Source organism: Populus euphratica, unplaced genomic scaffold, assembly GCF_000495115.2.
Source record: "Populus euphratica unplaced genomic scaffold, PopEup_1.0 scaffold41.1, whole genome shotgun sequence".
NCBI lineage: Eukaryota > Viridiplantae > Streptophyta > Magnoliopsida > Malpighiales > Salicaceae > Populus > Populus euphratica.
The window spans coordinates 384,417-404,798 of record NW_011499868.1 but is presented as its reverse complement, the minus strand read 5'-3'; the positions used below and the strand labels follow the sequence as shown (position 1 = coordinate 404,798).

The 20,382-nt window shown below is 31.3% G+C and overlaps 2 protein-coding genes across 3 annotated transcripts; one reads left to right on the top strand and one right to left on the bottom strand.

The window, feature by feature from the left end:
* The first annotated feature begins 1,989 nt into the window (after positions 1 to 1,989).
* Positions 1,990 to 3,515, top strand: LOC105126519 (probable galacturonosyltransferase-like 1). The gene has a single exon (XM_011027399.1). It carries the CDS (start codon positions 2,169 to 2,171, stop codon positions 3,237 to 3,239), a length of 1,071 nt encoding a protein of 356 aa, XP_011025701.1. The 5' UTR covers positions 1,990 to 2,168; the 3' UTR covers positions 3,240 to 3,515.
* Positions 3,516 to 10,152: 6,637 nt separating this feature from the next.
* LOC105126518 (PQ-loop repeat family protein / transmembrane family protein) lies at positions 10,153 to 14,593 on the bottom strand. Of its 2 annotated transcripts, XM_011027397.1 has the most exons (12): positions 14,020 to 14,591; positions 13,570 to 13,612; positions 13,335 to 13,361; positions 12,117 to 12,215; positions 11,827 to 11,933; positions 11,532 to 11,706; positions 11,319 to 11,420; positions 11,117 to 11,215; positions 11,005 to 11,025; positions 10,833 to 10,891; positions 10,659 to 10,749; positions 10,153 to 10,488 (listed from the first exon to the last, which is right to left on the bottom strand). In XM_011027397.1, the coding sequence occupies exons 1-12, from the start codon at positions 14,241 to 14,243 to the stop codon at positions 10,381 to 10,383; spliced, it is 1,155 nt and encodes a 384-aa protein (XP_011025699.1). In that variant the 5' UTR covers positions 14,244 to 14,591; the 3' UTR covers positions 10,153 to 10,380. The 2 variants fall into 2 exon arrangements, with proteins under 2 accessions (XP_011025699.1, XP_011025700.1); XM_011027398.1 differs by lacking the exon at positions 13,335 to 13,361 and having other exon boundaries at positions 14,020 to 14,593.
* Between the last annotated feature and the right edge of the window lie 5,789 nt (positions 14,594 to 20,382).

Here is a 20,382-nt window from a genome sequence, read left to right as displayed (position 1 = left end):
TGAAGAGTTCATCTTTTGTTTGTTCGGTTAAAAACGAATTAGAAACGAATTAGCTGGTCTTTGGTGGATTTGGTGTCGACATAACTTCCATGTTTTTGGAGATCCTAATGTTGGAGATGACTGCCTATTGAGAAGAATCCAATGCTTAACCAAGGAATGCAACTTGGTTTGGAGAGGACAACAAACTTCGCAAACTCCCATGTTGACAGCTACATGGATGAGACCGGATACAGACTTTGTGAAACTGGATGTAGATGGTAGCTTGCTTGGCAGCCCATGTAGAGCTGGTCTTGGGGGTCTCATTAGAACTGCTTCAGATTTGTTTTTAGTAGGCTTCAAAGGATTGGCAGGCATTGATTATAACCAGCTCCCTAATTACTGGCTCTAAAACATGGTCTTCTTCTAGCTTGGGATCGAGGTTACAGAAAGATTTTAGTTTGACTCAGATTCGAAGGAAGCCATTTGGCTTATAGTTGTTGATAATGTTGATTTCCACAGATATGATGCTCTGATTTCAGACATTAGAAACCTGTTGTCAAGGGATTTGAAAGTCAGAATTTCTCGTACGTACATGGAAGGCAATGCTTGTGCTGACTATTTGGCGAAGCTAGCAGCGAAGGGCTCGAATGCTTTAATCATTTAGGATTTGCCCCCACCATGAATGAGTCACTTTCTTCAGCAGATCTCATGGGTCTTTCTTTCTATAGAGATCCGTAGTTTTTCTTTCTCCTTTTCCATTGTAACAAAACAAAAAAAGTAAAAAAAAGCACAGTTATACCAAGTTCTACCTTCAATCTCGGCTGAGTTTTTTCTCTTTATCATTACGATAGCTAACTAAGATACGTGTAACTACATTTGTCCCCCTAAAATCGCGACGTGGCAATCTTTTTGTCATGGTTCGTTCCCGGTGATTAAGTTTTTTGGCAGATGGGAGCCGGACAATCAGGTGATGTGGTCGGATTTTTGGATATAAATTTCGGGCTTGTAATGAAATGATCATCAATAGAAAACGACGGGTCTCTGGGTTCCAAATGATCCACCAAATTCCAGTAACTAATGAAATTGTGTAGTAGTGGTACTGACATACATACATACATACATACATACATATTCCTTTAACCTCCATATTAATTAATCATCTGCATTAATTTGCCTTTTCATTACAATGATACCAGGCTTCTTTAAAATACAACAATGCTATATATTAAAAAAAAAACATGAACTTATTATAGGCACCGGCCCATGAAGATTTTTTGAGTATATTTATTAAACTTTATTAATTATTAATTTATTTCAAAAACAATAAAAATTAAATATTTGAATAAAATCAATGATATTTAATAAAGATATTAAATTAGCTTAAGTTTGCGTAGTAAATATCTAAGTTTTTTGTTCCTCGATAAATAGTTACTGTAGAAATAATTTCCTCACCAGAATTCGTCAATGGCTAACATGGAAGGTGGATGGAGCTTTTCTTCAACGTGGATGGATGAACTAAAAAGGCATGGCCCAGAAGGTTGAAATATCTATATATTTAACAGAAATAAATTCTTTTAATAATAATAACAAGATTAGATGGCTAAAATTCAGGCAGCACCAAGACACAGTGAGATTAGACATTTGAGGACGAATAGTCTTAAATCTTGATGAATCCACAAAATTAAAAGATCCGCCAATCGAATGTTACTTTCAAAAGCTGGCCTGTTGAGGCAAGCAAAGTCTATGCCCTCACCACTTTACTGTACCAAATTTTGCCTTTTCTCCCTTTCTTGTCTAAGGTCCTTCAGTTACTAATTTATTTGAAGTAATAACAGATAATATAATATTCGTAAATACTTTCTTTTTTTGTCAATTGCTAAATATGGTCAGTGGTTAAAGTTCTGCTTGAAAAATTACGGTGGGAGAATCTGCACATTTCTCCCTATTTATATTTGGGCTTAGGTTTTGAAGCACATTAAACAAACGTGTGGCTGTACTTTGACTTGGTTCAAAATCACTGACTCTCTATGCTTCCTAGCATTTTCCCTTTTATTACAACTATATAACACACCTCCAACTTGGATTCAAAGCCGAGATGTGGGCATGTCTCCTCTCTTTCTAAAAGCTTAGAACTAAATCAACACAATCTCTCTTCGATTTTTCTAGATCTCCCTTACTTTGTCCGAAACATGTTCAAACTAGGACTAAAATCACCTCCACCATCATCCTCACCACACCACCTCCTCCCCCTCGTACTCCTCTCTATAATCATAATCAATTCCACCGCCACAGCCACAGCCACAGCCACCGCCAATGGTAAAGGATTCAAAGAAGCCCCACAATTCTACAACTCTCCATCATGTCCTTCAATCTCCAAACAAGACATGTGCTCACAACAAGCAGTGCATGTGGCCATGACTCTTGACTTCCCTTATCTCCGCGGCACTATGGCAGCTATTTTTTCCATCCTCCAACACTCTTCCTGCCCGGAAAATATTCGTTTCCACTTCATTTCCTCCCCCTCCTCTACCCGCCTCCATGAAACCATTACCTCCTCCTTCCCTTACCTCCGTTCCCAAATCCACTCTTTCGATACCAACCCCGTCTCCGGCCTCATCTCCACCTCCATCCGCTCGGCCCTTGACTCTCCTCTTAACTATGCTCGCAATTATCTAGCCAACATCCTCCCTCCTTGCGTCCAAAAAGTCGTCTACTTGGACTCCGATTTAGTCCTAGTAGACGACATTGCATCACTAGCAGCTACACCTCTCGGTACCGGAACTGTGTTAGCAGCACCAGAATACTGTAATGCTAACTTTACCACATACTTTACGCCCACATTCTGGGCAAACCCTATGCTTTCCTTAACATTTTCCGGACGCAATGCCTGTTATTTTAACACAGGAGTGATGATTATTGATTTAGAAAGATGGAGAGAAGGAGATTACACAACAAAAATTGTTGAATGGATGGAGCTTCAAAAGAGGATGAGGATTTACGAGCTGGGTTCATTGCCTCCGTTCTTGTTAGTTTTTGCAGGGAATATTGCTGCCGTGGATCATAAATGGAATCAACATGGTCTTGGCGGGGATAATTTCAGAGGTCTTTGTAGGAATTTGCATCCTGGTCCGGTTAGTCTTTTGCATTGGAGTGGTAAAGGGAAGCCTTGGGTTCGCTTAGATGCCAACAGGCCATGCCCTTTAGATGCATTATGGGCTCCTTACGATCTCTTGCGGACACCGTTTGCTCTTGAATCTTAGATTTCAGCAATTTGTATAAATTTTCCAATAATAAAGACAGATGGGAAAACAGGGAAGATGTTCATAGGTTATACGCCCATCAACAGACCTTACAGTAATTTCATCTTTTTTCTTTCTATTTTTGGGTTTTGCTTTGTACCGGAGTACATAGTAGGAGCTCGTAAGTAGTACTGTGAAGAGGGAATTACAGAAAAGATAGATCAGAGTTCCTTTTTATATACTTTTGTGCTGTTCATTGCTGTGATTTGTGTTTCTGAGTATGCAGATTTTCTTGTACAGCAGCACAGGCCGGATCGATTTCTTAGTTGGTTTCAAATGATTAGTTGCTCATTCCCAAATTGTTTCATTAACAGTGTAAATTGTCAAAGTATTTGGTGAATGTTTAAGATTAAGCGTTAGGTAGCCAAGCAATTAGGAAGGTGTTTTAGTGCTTCTGTTAACTAACAACATAGCACGAGCTAAGACATAGCGATACCAAAATAATATAAATATTTTAACAAGCCGGCAATTAGAAAGGCAACGACGAATCCAGGACGTGGTGCTTGAAGTTGCAAGGATGTGTAATTTCTAATTTAGAGGGATTATCTTGTAGAACTTATTTGAGATTAAACACAAAATCAGGGGAGATTTTGAAAATCACTGAGACTCTGGGGGACCAAAGACCCTCTCTCAAAATTCGTCTCAGGGAGTCGCATCACGTAGACAGGGTGGGGGCTCACAAGCAACTTTCAAGCCGTAACCCGCGTTCAAATTGATCCTTCAATTATTATTATTAATTTCTCTCTTGTTTTTTTAATATATATATATATAAAAGGACCTAAAATCCGAACATCAGAATTGAATTTGCGTATATCATTTCTCATTTGACTCTATAATCTTTCTTTTTCATTTTTTTTTTTGTCATTACATTCATAAGGTAAGAGACTCGAAGCAAAGGTTTAGTGTTATAGAATCATGTCTATTGTTAACCTCAAAGATCATGGTATTTCTCACCACAATTAATGTGATTAGTAGTTAAATCGGAAGAATTTAAGAGATTGATTTGGTAGTTCAATAAATTCATTCTTTTTTTTTTTAAATTAAAACCCCAAGACTACCTACCATTCATAAAGATTTATTAAGATTCTTTGAATGTATAAATTGATTTGCATTTAAAGAATGATATTATTTTTTACTGTTGGATAAAGAATCCGTGGATATTAAAGCATTTATAGAATTAGGTTCTTTTAACCAAAGAATAAATATCGACTTATATAGGTAATTAATTATGCTATTTTTAAAACATTAACGACAACGATGATAATAAATACAAATGACGAGTTAATTTACAGCTTATTTTAGGGATTTGCAATCCAGTTATAGAATAAGTTTAGGAATAACTTACAATATAAATTAATTTCGTTTGTTATATAAAGGTAATATTAAAAATCTAATATATTTACTTTCCACTTGAATTTGATATTTGAAGATATATACAATAATATATATGAGGGAAAAGGTATAAGTACTGTATAAGAGACGTAGTGCTGCTTTTGTTAACCTATAAAATTATGGAGTGGGATAAAAAATTGAAGGAGTGGGAATAAAACACCATCCAAATAGAAAGGTTCCTAATTTTTCTTATTATTTCATATGAATAAAATAATTAAAAAAAACCCGAAGAAGAAAATAAATGGATCGCAGATCCCATTCCTATGTGAAGGTAAATAATCTCTACCTCTTGAGATTGGATACTCCTACAATAGATGTAGTGTAATTATTTTCATCGCTGCTTTTCTTGATATGCTTCTTCTGTATATTTTTCCTCTCCTTTTCGGATCTCTTGTCTGGCCAAAGCCGAACACTGACTGTTTGACCACATGATTCTACAATGGTGGCAAAGCCACCCGTTCGTTTTTGATTAATGATAGTGGGGCAGATTACATAATTATTTCGAGTTGGATATTACCGTGTTAATGAAAGTGTTTTTCAGGAGTTTTTTTTTAATATATAATAAATTTTTAGAAAATACGGGACGATGCATAGCTGCATGTGTATTAGAAGTCCAATTACTGGCTACTACGCATTAGCTATTCGAATTCTATGAATTGTTTCTTCAAAGGGTTGCTTGAAATAAGAAAAATGTCTGCTAGGATCATATTCAAATCATAGTATATATACTTATAGTAATATTTGACTGTTTATTTATTATGATAAACATGTAAAAGGGAGATTGCCAAATAATCTGTAGGAAAAAAATGGTGAATCCGTATCACTTGGTCATGTTGTAGTGCCAATGGCCAAACTGTTCGGTCTTCCTTCTCTAGTTTTGGTTTTAAATACTTTGTTGTAGTGCAAAATTTGGCAACTTCTAGACATATAAAATTTGGCAAAATTTGGCTCCAAATTTCCAAGTATTGCTAGCTGTTAATAAATAAAGACAATAATATGATTTCGACCCCCCATTGTACTAGGGTTTATTATTTAGTTTATTGAGCGATTAAATTGACCTTTAACCACACAAATGAGTGGTACGGAAATGATATAGATTTTTAGCTATTAAAATTATATATTTTAAAAAATAATTAAAGGTTTTTACTTTAATTTATATTAATTTAATTTATATTAAGTATTCAAATTAATAACATTATAATAACCCTAATTATAATAAAATCATGATTGACTTGGTGAGCTAATTTGAGACCTAAACTAGTTCGAGTTTAAAAAAATAGATAAAAGATTAACTCGACCTAACTCAATCAATAACTCAAGTCAACCCAAGATAAAACACATGTCAAAAATCTATTAACATTTTTTAAAATATTTCTTCAATCAAAACAAAGTTGTTTTGATTATTTTTTAAAATATTTTGGGTCAGCTAGACTTACCCTCTCAACCCTTGACCTTAACATTGTTTAAAGTTGACTCTAAAATCAAAATTTAAAATTATGATAATAATTATTTTTATTAATTTTTATATTGATCCGAGTTAATCCTGCTCGTGACCTGGATCTTACCCTGAATCGACCTTCAAATCAAATTTGAAAACATCGATTCTCTTAACACGTGACTCAGGTCATACTCTAAGTCGGGTTTTAAAACTATAATAATAATCATTTTTGTCCTTACATTAACCCGTCAATGGCTAACCCCACTTATAACTTAAGTCTTGTCTCGGGTCGACCCTCTAATCTGGTTTTTAAAATATAATAATCATTATTTTTATTCTTACAATGATTCAGGTTAAGCGAACTCATGACCCGAGTCTTGATCAATGGCCCTGATTTTTTTTCATATCGAATCTCGATGAGTTTTAAAGTTATGATAATAATTATTTTTATTTTTATTTGTCTTAGTTGAACAATTTAAAAATTAAAAGGTTTTTACAAATATATTTTAAAAATAAAAAATATTATCTTTGGAGATATATATTTTATGTATCTCCTATTATATCTATATCTTTTTATTTTTAACCAAAATTTTTTTTATTTTTATAACTAAATGTTATTTTTTAGCATTATTCATCAATGAACTGGGACAATCCATGTTTGGTATTGCATTATGAGCAGGGGTTGAGCAAGATTTAAAATCTAGTTTTTTGTTTAAAATTAATTTTTATATATTTTTAAATCATGTTTTAATATGCTATATAAAAAATAATTTTAAAAAATTAAAAAATATATATTATTTTAAAAAAATTTTAAATAAAAATTATTTATAATTACATTACTAAGCGCTCCATAAGTCAACACCATCATCACATGAAACAACGATTCCCCTACGTCGTTGATTCGAGAAGACTCCTAAACAAAATAAAATAAAAGATTTTCAACTCTCTAGTGCCCGAAGAAATAATATTAACAAGCAAAAAACAGAATGATGTCGGTGACTTGGACCGCCCTAAATAATCAACCTCCAACAAAAACAAAACAAGAGTAAAAATCATGGAAGTCATAACTAGTAGAGAACTAGCATAGTTTGCAAAAAAACCACTAACTATAAACAAGGGGACATCCAATCCAAGCAGTTGGATTTGAATCTAGCCTAACCACGTATGGTTTTAAGTTGAAATGATCATAGGATGATTGGATCAGTTCAAACGTGACCAAGAAACCCAGTAGGGTTATTAATCTTAAATCATAGCTTGCTAATTGACTCTTAATTTCCTGAAGCCAACAGTGATTAACGCTAATGGAAGTTGTTCTTCTTCTTTAATCTTTTCTGTCCCCTCTATGTGTCCCCGGCAATCTAGTCACCGTGCCTGCGAGATCTTTCGCTCAACAGCGACCTTCTTGCTGCCATTATAGGGGTTTGGAGTCAACTCATAGGGATTACGAATTTTCTGATTAATTATTTAGCCTTGATCGTTCTTTGCTAGGCATAGACTAATGTTAAAGGTGCTAGACTCTCAATGCGAGTCAACTCAGTTATCCAAAGCTTAATTCATGTACAGCAAGTTCTTGAACGGGGAATCATGAATATTAAGAATAATATTTTGTCCACGCTGGTGAGCTGAAACCATGGTGAAATCGTACTAACTTAAACTTCAATTAGTTTAATAATTGATGGTTCGAAATTAAATAGCCTATAGAATTTAGAGTAGCAGAAAACTTATCAGGCGAGGCAAGAGCCGTGCTCCTACCTCTACAAAACCACAAGATCAATTATGAAAAATATAATTTATCTACAGTGATCTCTCCTATTCTATAGTTGGCGTTGTTTTCTTCGTCTGCACATACCGAAGGACCACTGAATACAAGGCAATTGACTGCGTAAAGGAAACGGCTGAGAAATGTAGCATTCTAGTGGTGGGCACATTTAGCCCGCCTACCTTGAGCATATACTATATAGTTTCTTTGGAGAAATAAGGGAAGAAATATTGGTAGCATACTGTAGTGTTGACTTGAACATAACGAAGCCATTTCTAAATTTCTTAGCAGCCCTTGGGTAGTTTTTGTTGTCTTATATCACCACCTAAAAATAAATATTATTTTAAAGTTTTTATAAAAATAAAATAAAAAAATTAAAAAAATAAAGCACAAGCAGAGTACCAAACAGTATCTTATTTAAATAACTTCTGCTTTTTTAACTCACATATAATTACGTTTCAAATTTTAATTTTATAAAAATTAAAATAACTTGTTTTTTATTAACAAAAAGTTGTTTTTATTTATTTATTTTGCATGTATAAACCTATCTAATAAAATTTTTAATGAAACATATATTTTTAAACATATAACAAACCACCACGGCCAAACACGAACTTCGTTTATTATTACTTTGCCTAAAAACTAAGGGAGATTGGCAAGTAACTATATGTTGATATTGATTGTCCAACGAAATCAACTCAAAGGTTGATTAGGAACAGAAGAATTGTAATGAAAGAGAAGTGTTTGTGTAAAATAGAAGCATTGACTCGTTGAGCTTCAACTAAATCACTAAATGACTAACACACCAAACGCCTTAAGTTTGCAATCCTGTCTCCCTCACACACATGACACATGCACTTCCATGTGAGCTGTTCTAACACACGATCGACTATGACATCTATATCGTTAATTGATCACCTCAAATTATTAAAGAGGGCTTTGTTGCATTAATTGCATCTTCACTTGATTCAACATTTTGTGTATTTTATATGGGTGCCTGTGATTTGATCCACTTTAAAGGCACAAAGGGCTCTTAACTAAATTCTTATTTCGTAATCTAGTTCTCATATTGATAACTAGCTACTCCAAGGAACACGAGAGCATGTGGTATGATGATTGAAATATTATTTATTTAAAATTTAATTTTTTTATTTAAAATCAAATGATTGAAATATTATTTATTTAAAATTTATTTTTTTATTTAAAATCATTTTTTTAATATTATTTTACCATTTCAATGTTTAACTTTTTTTAATTTTTTTTAAAAAAATATTATTTTAACACGTTATCAAATTAAAAAAAAAAAACTAAAACCAATTACCACTATAACCTGCTACCATATTAGAAAGTGTAATCTGCTATACAGGAAACAAATTCTAACAAATACTAGAACCAATCACCACCATTGCCCACCATTGTGTTTTTAAAAAAATTAAATTTTTTTTACTAAAATTTAATATGTTTTACATGTTTTAATTGTTTTGATATATTAATATTAAAAATAATTTTTTAAAAATAAAAAACAATATTATTAACATGTATTTTAATATAAAAAAATATTTAAAAAGTAACTGCAACTATGTTGCTAAACACGCTATAATTAATTTATTTTGGGATGAAAACGATTTTGCTTCAACAAAGTTTAATAATATTATTTTAAATACTTAATTTCTTTTGGGCTGTCGTTGTGGCTTGTAATCTTCACTTCTCCGGGCCCACACTAGGAAGCCCTCTCCAATGAGCTTAAGTGGGCAAAACTAGCAGTGATGGGTAATATTAGGATGCTGCTTGTCCATGCTAACAAAAGTAATGGGCCAAACTAAAACATTTTGGTATTATATTTATCTTAGCTCAATGAGCCTAACAGGTATTCTGCATGAAAAATTCTCCCAATTCATTATCGTCAAGACCCATTAGAGCCTGTTTATTTTAAAATTTTAAAAATATATTTGAAAAAATTTAATTTAATTTAATTTATATTTTTTATTTTAAAATAATATTTTATTATTATTTTTAAATTATTTTCATATATTGATATCAAATAATTTGTTTAAAATAAAAAAATATTATTTTAATACATATCCAAACAAAAACCACTTTAAAATACACAATCACCGAACACCTCCTTAATATTTTTGTTGCGTATATCATGGATTTATTCTTAGAGGGAATCTATTTTTAAAAGCCAAACCACAAAGAAAAATCTGTCAATCCAAGGTTCTGGTCAATCAAATGTGAAATGAAAAATACAAGTGATGGGATATAAATCAGAGATGCCATTTCTCTCTTCTTGCCACTTTATTATTACCTCGAGCTACTCGCTTATTGATACAAACTATACATACCAATCCGCTAATGAAGCAACAAACACATCATTGTTTATGATTGTCGACAGAAACAATTCCTTAAAAACAAAAAAAAAAAAAACAAAATACAAGCTCATATACCGGATTGACGATAATTGATGCTCTACTCGAAAGATTAAATCTTAAAATTGCAAACACAACTTGCAATCAAGAAATAGCAGCTTTGCTAGCATCCACGTAGTCTCCGTAGCTGCATTCTTTATGGTCCACCCTTTTCTCGAGGAAGTATCGGTAGTAAATGTACTGCAAAATGATCTATTACAATGTTTGTTAAGGTATCAATAGAGCGATCATCACTAACATTGTTATTTAAGCCATGTCCAATTGCTTGCTTGGTGAAATTCTCCTGTGAAATATAGAGGTTTTCCTTTTGGTTTGTGATGAAAAAAGCCATTCTGCAATGTATGATTAATTAGCAAGGATACAAAAAAGTCGAGCGCCACGCAGACTGCAGCATCCAGCAACCATGGCATATTCGGTTTGATGCTATCCCACTCAGTGGTTCTAACAACAATACTGTATTCATGAGGACAAAGGCTTGTCAGTACACACTAACCAGTTCAATGTGCGTGTGAGGGAAAGAGAGAACAGAAAGAGACCTTAGCACATAAGTGAGGTTGGCCACCAACGCAAAGACGAACATGAGAGGGTTCAAGCCCTATATAAATTTCATTTTGAGAAAAAGGGTTATGCTATTAGTATGGATAATTCAAGATGCTTCAATGGCAGCAAAGAAATACATAAGAACAACATTGTATATAAGAGCATCACCTCAACACTCCCTCTTTTAATCTGGTCAAAGAAATTACAACAACGTTGGATTAGAAGCAAAGCTAATCATAGTCTTGTAACTTGGAAGTTAATCAGTGTTAATCACACTCACATTTAACCATATTTGGGGGATCCGGCCACCCATGTAGATAGCTGCCATTAGCCATCCCAACCATTGTCCAAACGCACTGTGATCCATGCCGCCACCTTCCTGGTGATATATAGACCACAGCAGGTAAGAAATTAGCTAGCACAGCAAAAAATTACTTGGCATAAGAATTTGGTTAAGTATTTTTAATCATTACTGATCATACATGTAAAAGTCTTCGTCCAGTGTATCCAATGTAGGCTTGTGTCAAAGCCTTGCTTTGCAGAGGCAAGTTGAGGGATGTAGCAAGAAATGTTCCATAGCCAGCCTGGAAAAATCGCCATGGCACCACAAATATAAAAAAGTTGAGCAGAACCATTTTTATATTTTCCATTTCCTAGAGCAACATATATATATTTTTATTGGATTGAATGCTCACCGATCGTGGAATTGGTCTAGGCTGACTAACAGTGTTACTAACCGAAACTGGGGCTGCAGCCTCATCATCTGAGGATGATTCATTGTCAAGTCCCACGGCTGATGGACCACTTTTGGCTGCCCTAAGGTAACTTCTAAATGGTGGAGTATTACTACCGGCCAAAGATCTAGCTGACCTGAAACCAAAAGAAACAAAAGAAATTAATTAGGAAACATGACTAATTTGGTTAATGATATTCTCCTATAACAAATTTCTTTACAAAAAATAAATGTTCAGCATTATAAAATGTGCATACATATAATAAAAATCTCTACGAGAGGTTGCTCTTGGAGAAGCCTTGGGTATCGAAATGCCTGAACGATCAGCTGACTTGGGCTTCAATGGGTCTTGGTCATCATCAACCTAAAAGACAAAAGAATAACAAGCCATCCTTTGGAATGTAAACATGACATTCAAAGAAGGCTAAAAGGGGTCTTGGTCATCATCAACCTAAAAGACAGGAATAACAAGCCATCCTTTGGTATGCAAACGTCACATTCAAAGAAGGCTAAAAGAGAGAGGTAAGAAATGGAAAGGAAACAATACTTGTTGATTATCTTTGGTTTTCCTGCATCTACACCACCTGTAGACATGATCGTAGTATAGACCCTGCAACACTAGTACTACAGTACTTGTTGTGTAGAGCTGTAAATTAAACATGAAAAGATTACTAAACATTATGCATTGTGTACATGAGATCAACTAAGCAAACAATGTACGTAGTAGTTTTTCGGTGGAAAAAACCCGAAGTAATTAGGTATCTAATGATAATCACTCAATTAAAAAGCTTCAGTTGTCTCGTAAAGGAAAAAGATTAAGTATATCTTTTAAAGACAGCTACGTAGATATGCAAGCGTGTCTTACACTGCATTGAGACAGCTACGTAGATATGCAAGCGTGTCTGCATTTTAAAAGTGTTTCAGAAAAGTTAAAAAAAAATTACTTTAAATTAATATAGTTTTTAATTAATTTAATATACTAATCTTAAAATAATTTTTTAAAAATAAAAAATATTATTATAATACTTTTCTAAATAAAAAAACCTCAAAAAAATATAAATATATAGACGTGTTTGACACTCCGCTTCAAAATCTCTTTTAGCTCTTATAAAAAAAATTAAAATTTTTATTTAAAATTAATAAATTTTTTATATTAAAAAACATTTAACCTATTAATCTACTTATCACTGTGCAAGCTAGGTAGGAATTAGGATAAAGCTATATTTCTAAGTATTCTACCTCAACATTGTGCAACCTACGGTAGGAATCAAGAACTAAGATAAGCATGTTCTGTAACTCTAAAATTACTTTTAGTTTTAAAAAATATTAAATTAATATTTTTTTAGATATTTTCCATAATTTTAATATAATAATATTAAACATTAAAAAAATATTTTTAAATAAAATATTTTTAAAAAATATAATAGACCGTAATACTAAAAACATTATAATGGAAATAAAACATGCAAATGAGGTGGTGTGTATATGACGAAATTAATAATAAGCATGCAAATGAGGGATGAAATGTTATGCTTTTTTATCATTCAACTTGTATTCGTAAAAAGTTTTTGGCTTGTAATGATCCCTGCAGTGCTTGATGGGACCAGACCTGTCAAATCATGCCACCAGCACAGCTAGTTCTTATCAGTACAAGGTTGTATTTGCAACCACAGGCCAGATAAAATCACAATTACTAATATATTGGAGGTTCAATTTGCAATATTCAAGTGAAAGTTATGGACCGTTGAATTGAGATGGCACTTACCACAGCAGTGTAATATTGGGTTGGCAACTGCATCGAGAAAAAAAATAAAAATAAATGGTATAGCAGTATTTTTATATAATCCAGATAAAAGTAATAATGGATAAGTTGACATGTAGGAATCTGGAGAGATAGAGGTGTAGGCACAGGCAGCCACAACTCGAGGCCATTTCCATGGAGGACCACTACCATTTCTAGTTCTATGGCTCTCTTTAATTTACTCAGCCTAACCACTCACCGTTGCTGGCTCCAGTAAGCAGCCCACCAGATTAAAGATATCTCTGCACCAGGAAAAAAAGATTGATATATAAATAAACAAAATACAATAAGAAATTCAAAGTTTTGTTTAATATAGCATGTCGATATGTACAGTTCATACAAATCATCAAAATTAGAATTTGGTTATGGCTTGTGTTTTGTCTTTTTTCTTCTTAAATGTAGTGGGGCAACATGAAACATGAGGTTCTCTGTTTTTAACATGATTAATGAGCTGTTTGTGAGTTTGATTGTTTTTAAAGCGTATTTTATTGAAAAATATAATAAAATAATATTTTTTAATTTTAAAAAAATAATTTTTATCATATAAAAAACAAGTATGTGCGTGTGTGCAAAATATAATAAAATAATATTTTTTAAAAAAAATTATCATATAGAAAACAAGTATGTGCGTGTAGAGAAGATGACTGACCCGGCAACCCAAGTGAGGAGAAAAGCAAGAGAAACTCCATGGCTGGACTTTGTGCGAAAGTTGGTGATGATTTGAGGGATTTCTGCAACTCCCCAACACACTAGACTAATGAGGCCAAAAGCGAAAGAGAACTCATCTTTTAGACTGCAAAGGCAATCCTTGAAGTACTTCTCTACCCAGCGAACACAAGGTTTCCGTTCCTTAACACAGTAAGCTAGAGACATGGCCACCTCTCTCTCTCTCTCTCTCTAGGATATTTGAGTCTTTTAGTTGGTGAGAAAGGAAGAGAACAAAAGTTGAAAATATCACTACAAACTCTAGTTCTATCAATATATTACGAGACGCTAGAGGGACTACTACTAGAGATATATATATAGATAGGAAGTGATCAAAGATGAGTCACAATCCTTAGTAGAAGCGAAAACGTCTTATGTTTTTCTTTTACGAGGGTCGATTTGTGAAACAAAAACTCGGAGACAGAAATATATCATGTTGCATGTCGGACGCCCCATATTCTCCGCATATTCTCCTCTGCGAGATAGTTCTGATGCTCGAAGTTTGGATGGATTTATCTAATTTTAGAGTTACTTATATTTGTAAGAAAAAATTAGGGCAGTAAACTTTTTTTTTGTACTGCTATTTTACGCATATTCTTCTGGTAGATTTTTGATGCCTTGGATATTGGTATAGCCAAAGTCCATTCGAGGGTGAACATGTCAGGAACTTAATGTGAAAAAAACAAAATGAAAATAGTTGCAGAATGACAGGAGGATGATGACATCCTCTGGCATAATTTATGTTTGACTCTTGTTCTTTCTTTCTTTCTTTTTTTTACACAACTTGTGGCCATAGTTTGATTCACAGTTTACTGAACAGTGTGTGGTTTGTATTTTTTATTTTAAAAAAATAATTTTAGTTAAAATTGATATGTTATTTATATATATTTAATTATAATTATAATTAAAGTTAAAATTAAAAAAATTTAATATGTTTGATTAAAAATGCTTTTCAAATTGAAATTTTAAAATAATTTTAAAAAATATAAATTTATATTGATGGTTTTTAATTTAAATATTGTAAATTTAACTAATGTTATTACATTATAAAATAAATAATACTTTATATAAAATATTTTTTATTGTTTTATTAAATTATCTACAACTGTATCACGTATAAAATATATCTGACAAGAATTATATTTTTTTTGTTTCTTAAATGCGCAATAACATTAAGTTGGATATCGTCAGGAATAAAATTGAGATTACGATTAAATTTAACAAGTACTATATCATTAAACAATCTTCATATAATTTATATAGTGTTATTAAATAATATTAAATATTAATTTTTTGAATAAAATAAAATTAAAAATAAAAATATTTTTTTATTTTACTAGATCAAATCCTATTTAATATATTTAATTTTAAATCAGATGGAATATAAGCACAATAGTAAAAATAATACACTCTCTGTTCCACGAGTTAAAAGCAGCATTAAACTGCTTTTAACATTCAAAGAGAACAAAAGTTGAAAATATCACTACAGACTCTAGTTCTATCAATATATTACAAGACGCTAGAGAGACTGCTACTAGATATATATATATATAGATATATAGGAAGTGATCAAAGATAAGTCACAATCCTTAGTAGAAGCGAAAACGTCTTATGTTTTTCTCTTACAAGGGTCGATTTGTGAAACAAAAACTCGGAGACATAAATATACCATGTTGCATGTCGGACGCCCCATATTCTCCGCATATTCTCCTCCGTGAGATGGTTCTGATGCTCGAAGTTTGGATGGATTTATCTAATTTTAGAGTTACCTATACTTGTAAGAAAAAATGAGGGCCGTAAATTTTATTTTTTTTGTACTGCTATTTTACGCATATTCTTCTGGTAGATTTTTGATGCCTTGGATATTGGTATAGCCAAAGTCCATTTGAGGGTGTTCGTGTCAGGAACTTAATGTGAAAGAAACAAAATGAAAATAGTTGCAGAATGACAGGCGGATGGTGACATCCTCTGGCATAATTTATGTATGACTATTGTTCTTTGTTTTCTTTTTTTTACACAACTTGTGGTAATTGTTTGATTCACAGTTTACTGAAAGTGTGATTGGTATTTTTTATTTAAAAAAATTATTTTATAAAAGATATTTTTAATTGGGGTTGGTATTTTATTTATATATATTTAATTAAAATTATGATTAAAATTAAAGTTAAAAACATTTAATATATTTGGTTAAAAATATTTTTCAAATTAAAGTTATAAAATAATTTAAAAAAATATATATTTATATTGATGATTTTTAATTTAAATATTATAGATTTAAGTAATGTTATTATATTATAAAATAAATAATATTTTATATAAAATATTTTTTATTATTTTATTAAACTATTTATAACCCCATCACATATAAAATATATCCGAAAAAAACTATATTTTTTTGTTTTATTTTTTAAATACATAACAACATCAAGTTGAATATTATTAAGAATAAAATTGAGATTGTGATTAAATTTTACAAATATTACATTATTAAGAAATCTCTATATAATTTATATAGTATCATTAAATAATATTAAATAATAATTTTTAAATAAAAAGAAATTGAATTAACTACACCACAATAGTAAAAATTAACTTCTCTACACCAGGAGTTAAAAGCAGCATTGAACTGCTTTTAACATGACTGCGTTTCAAATGTTATTAATGATGGGTCTATGCATAATAATAAATGGTTTGCATGTTACCAAATATTAAGTTTTCGTGATTTGTTGTAATAACAAACGCAACCACAGAAAGCAACAAATGGACGCAAAAACTTTTGTTTCTAGTTCTCGTTTCCTTTTTGCTTCTCATAATTTTTTTTAATTACCCACTTGCATTGTTAAAGTTTTTGACCGGACCAATTCTTCCTCCATTAATTTATTAATTTACTCTAAATTCAGGCACTGGTGCATGTATGGATTCCATTTTGCTGTCTGTAACATCATCTGAAGGCTTAACATTTGGATCATTTGCATACAACTTGATTCATCTATTAGTTGTATAAAGCATGAGCTATATCATTTCTCTACCTGTGAGTATTTTATCCATTTCTTTGTTCGAGTATATCTGACGCATCACTCCTCTTCGATATGCTCAAATAGCCGTTCACTCCTTACAGCTCGCAGCCCACTGTACAAGGCAGTGGCTAGACAATCATTCAAGTGCATTTCACATAGAACAATTCTAAGCAGAAATGATTTTGTGCCAATATACTCAAAACCAACCATTCCATGCGGTTCGACTACCAAATTACAGAAAACATACTGCCTTTGGATGATTTTTTGCTCGAAAGACTGGGTACGTTGTAACATGATTGAAGTAATTTCCCGTTTTAATCAAACATCAAATGGATCTACTGTTTAAAAAGACATTTATAAATACATGGAATACCAGCCGTGGACTGACATATCTGTACCGAATTCTACAGGCTAAATCAATCACGAGTAACATGGAAAAGGTCTCGCTCGATCTCTCTACTGTGAATTTCACTCGTTATATAGACCAAGTTCAACCAAGATAAATGAAAAAAAACATGATATGAAATCACCCTTTATATGCTCATGGCTTGAACATGCCCTACAACACATCCAGGTTCATGTGCTCGTATGAATCATTCAAATCCTAATTCATACCCCCATTCATTTTATTGGATCAATCATTCAGTTTGATGTTTTAATTTTTTTTAAGATTAATATGGATATTTAAACCAGTTTGTGCATATCATGATTAATCTCATGGCCTCTGAAATTAACAATTATGTAAATCTCAAGTGGTTATTATATAAGCAACCAGAAACTCGAATTTAAAATCATAAAAAAAAAAAATTTCTTAGTTTTAAGTTTTTATCACTTGATGATCAGCTTCAAATTTTAATAAAAGGCCTGACGGGAGAAAATCAAATTTCAAATATAAGGAGGGCATTGCTATAAATATGCAAAAGTGAAGGCCTGTTTGTTGAAGACTAGAATACAGGTAGGATCTGGACATGAAATTTTGTGAGACCCAAATAAAAGGCAATAGAGTGGGACAACGATAGACAAGGATGGATGATCTAATCCTTGTAGACAAACAGTAAAAAAGTAAAAAAGCAGCGACGGTGCGCTGCAAGCTGGTGAATCCAAACCCAATACACGTCTGTCTCAATCTCTTGGGCTTATCGTTTCATGTCTATCCATGCTTCTTGAAGCTGTCATCATGCTTCTCTTCATCATCGTTCTCGATCTGCGGACTTGAACTGTTGCACTTTTTTTGTCTTAAGTTTAATGGCGGCATGCAGCCACCTAGCCAAGTGAGTTGGGGTGCATGCACATTTTTGAGTCTCCATTATTCCTTGTTAGGCGTGCCTATGTGTTATTTACTCGTGGAAATCAAATCATGACTTGTTATACCAGGGGATAGATTAACGAAGGCATGATCGTGTAATAAAAAAGTTGATAATAATTACGAGAGTCATGAAACAAAATTTCATCCATATATTTTTACAAGAAAAAATGTCGTTAAAAAACAATATAATACAAACATTTTTTTATTTCTGCATTTTAAAAATATTTTTAAAAAATTTAATTTTTATTTATTTTTTTATTAATTTTAAATTAATATATTTTTTATGTTTTCAAAATATTTTGATATATTGATGTCAAAATAATTTTTTAAAAATAAATAAAAAATTATTAACATGTATTTTAACACTTAAAACTATTTGAAAAACAATTACAACCACATTTCAAAACAAGTCCTATATCTAACTTGACCGTGCCAATCCCTAAGTATTGGGTTTAACACCAACTAAACTTAGTCACAGATCAGGTTAGTAATATGTTTAGTTCGATAAACTCTAAAAATAATTAAATATAATATTATTAATTATATAAGTTTTTATATAAAATTATAGAAGAATTATTTTTAACATATATATTTAATTAAACAACTTTATAAGTTACCAAAATTATTGTCTTTCATAATTAGTCATTTCTTTATTTTTTTAGCTTAATAAAATGAGTGGAATATAACTCATAATGTAACTTAAAATATCATAAAGATAAAGTTACACTTTGATATTTTTTTTGTCATAAATAAAAAAATTCATGGGTTATAAATATATTATGAAATTTTCAAAACAAAAATACACAATTTTTATTCTCTACTACATATATGTTTTTATAATATTTTTCTCTAGAATACTATTATATTTTCTTTCTCTAAAAAAATATTTATTTACATATTAGAAAATCTGCATCCCCATCAAAGGAGATATTTTTACGTGTGTTAGTCAAAAACCATCTTAACTTACCAAACACCAAATATAAGTTATCAATTACTATGATTAAAAAAATAAATATAATTGTTATGACTAATTAATTAACTAATTATTTAACTCAAAAGTTATATTTTTGGGCTCCCTTGAATTTTTAGAGCATCATAAATTTCATTCTTTAATCTTAATTGTTTCCTATAATTTTAAATAAGTGGAATGAAATAACAAGATGATTATTTCGTATATTATTTACACATACAGCTTTAAAAGGTCAATAAATCTCATATTTTCTCCCATATTCCTTCGATGACCAGGAAAAAAATATGTTTCTAGTTTTACCATTGATTTTAATTCGATAACCTATCTATGTTTTAAGCTAAAATTCACTAAATAAATTATTTTTCTAGTTTTACTAGTGAATTTAATTGGATAATTTATCTAGTTGTACAAGCTAAAATTCATTAATAGTGATGAAAACATTATATTGAGAAGAGAAAAAAAAGTATGGTTTCAATAATTTATACTTAACTAAAAAATAAATAATATTTGAGTGGCTATCTTTTATTTATGAAAATTCAGCTTATTTATTTTGAATTTGATTATTTAAATTTAACAAACATGATCAAATATTAGACAACTCGGTTTCAATTTTACTATAAAACACATACCTTGACATATCACATAATTTCGTGTATCCTTAGGAGTTAGCTAAAAATATATAAGAAACTTATAAATGAGGCTTTCTAAAATATATAAGAAATATATATTTTTTATTTGTTTATGTATGTTTAACAAGTGTAGCCTTGGACAATCTTCATTTCAAAAAACATAATTAAAAAATATATTTTATTTATTTTTTGGATTTTCTGGATTTTTTTTTTTAAGATTAACATGGGTGTCCGGGCCAGTTTGCGTGCACCACAACTAATTTTACAGACCTTAAAGTTAACAACCATGTAAAACTTCAGTGGCCATCATATGAGCGAAAATATTTTATTTATTTTTTGGATTTTCTGGATCTTTTGTTGAGCGAAGGTGGTCATTGCCCAAGTG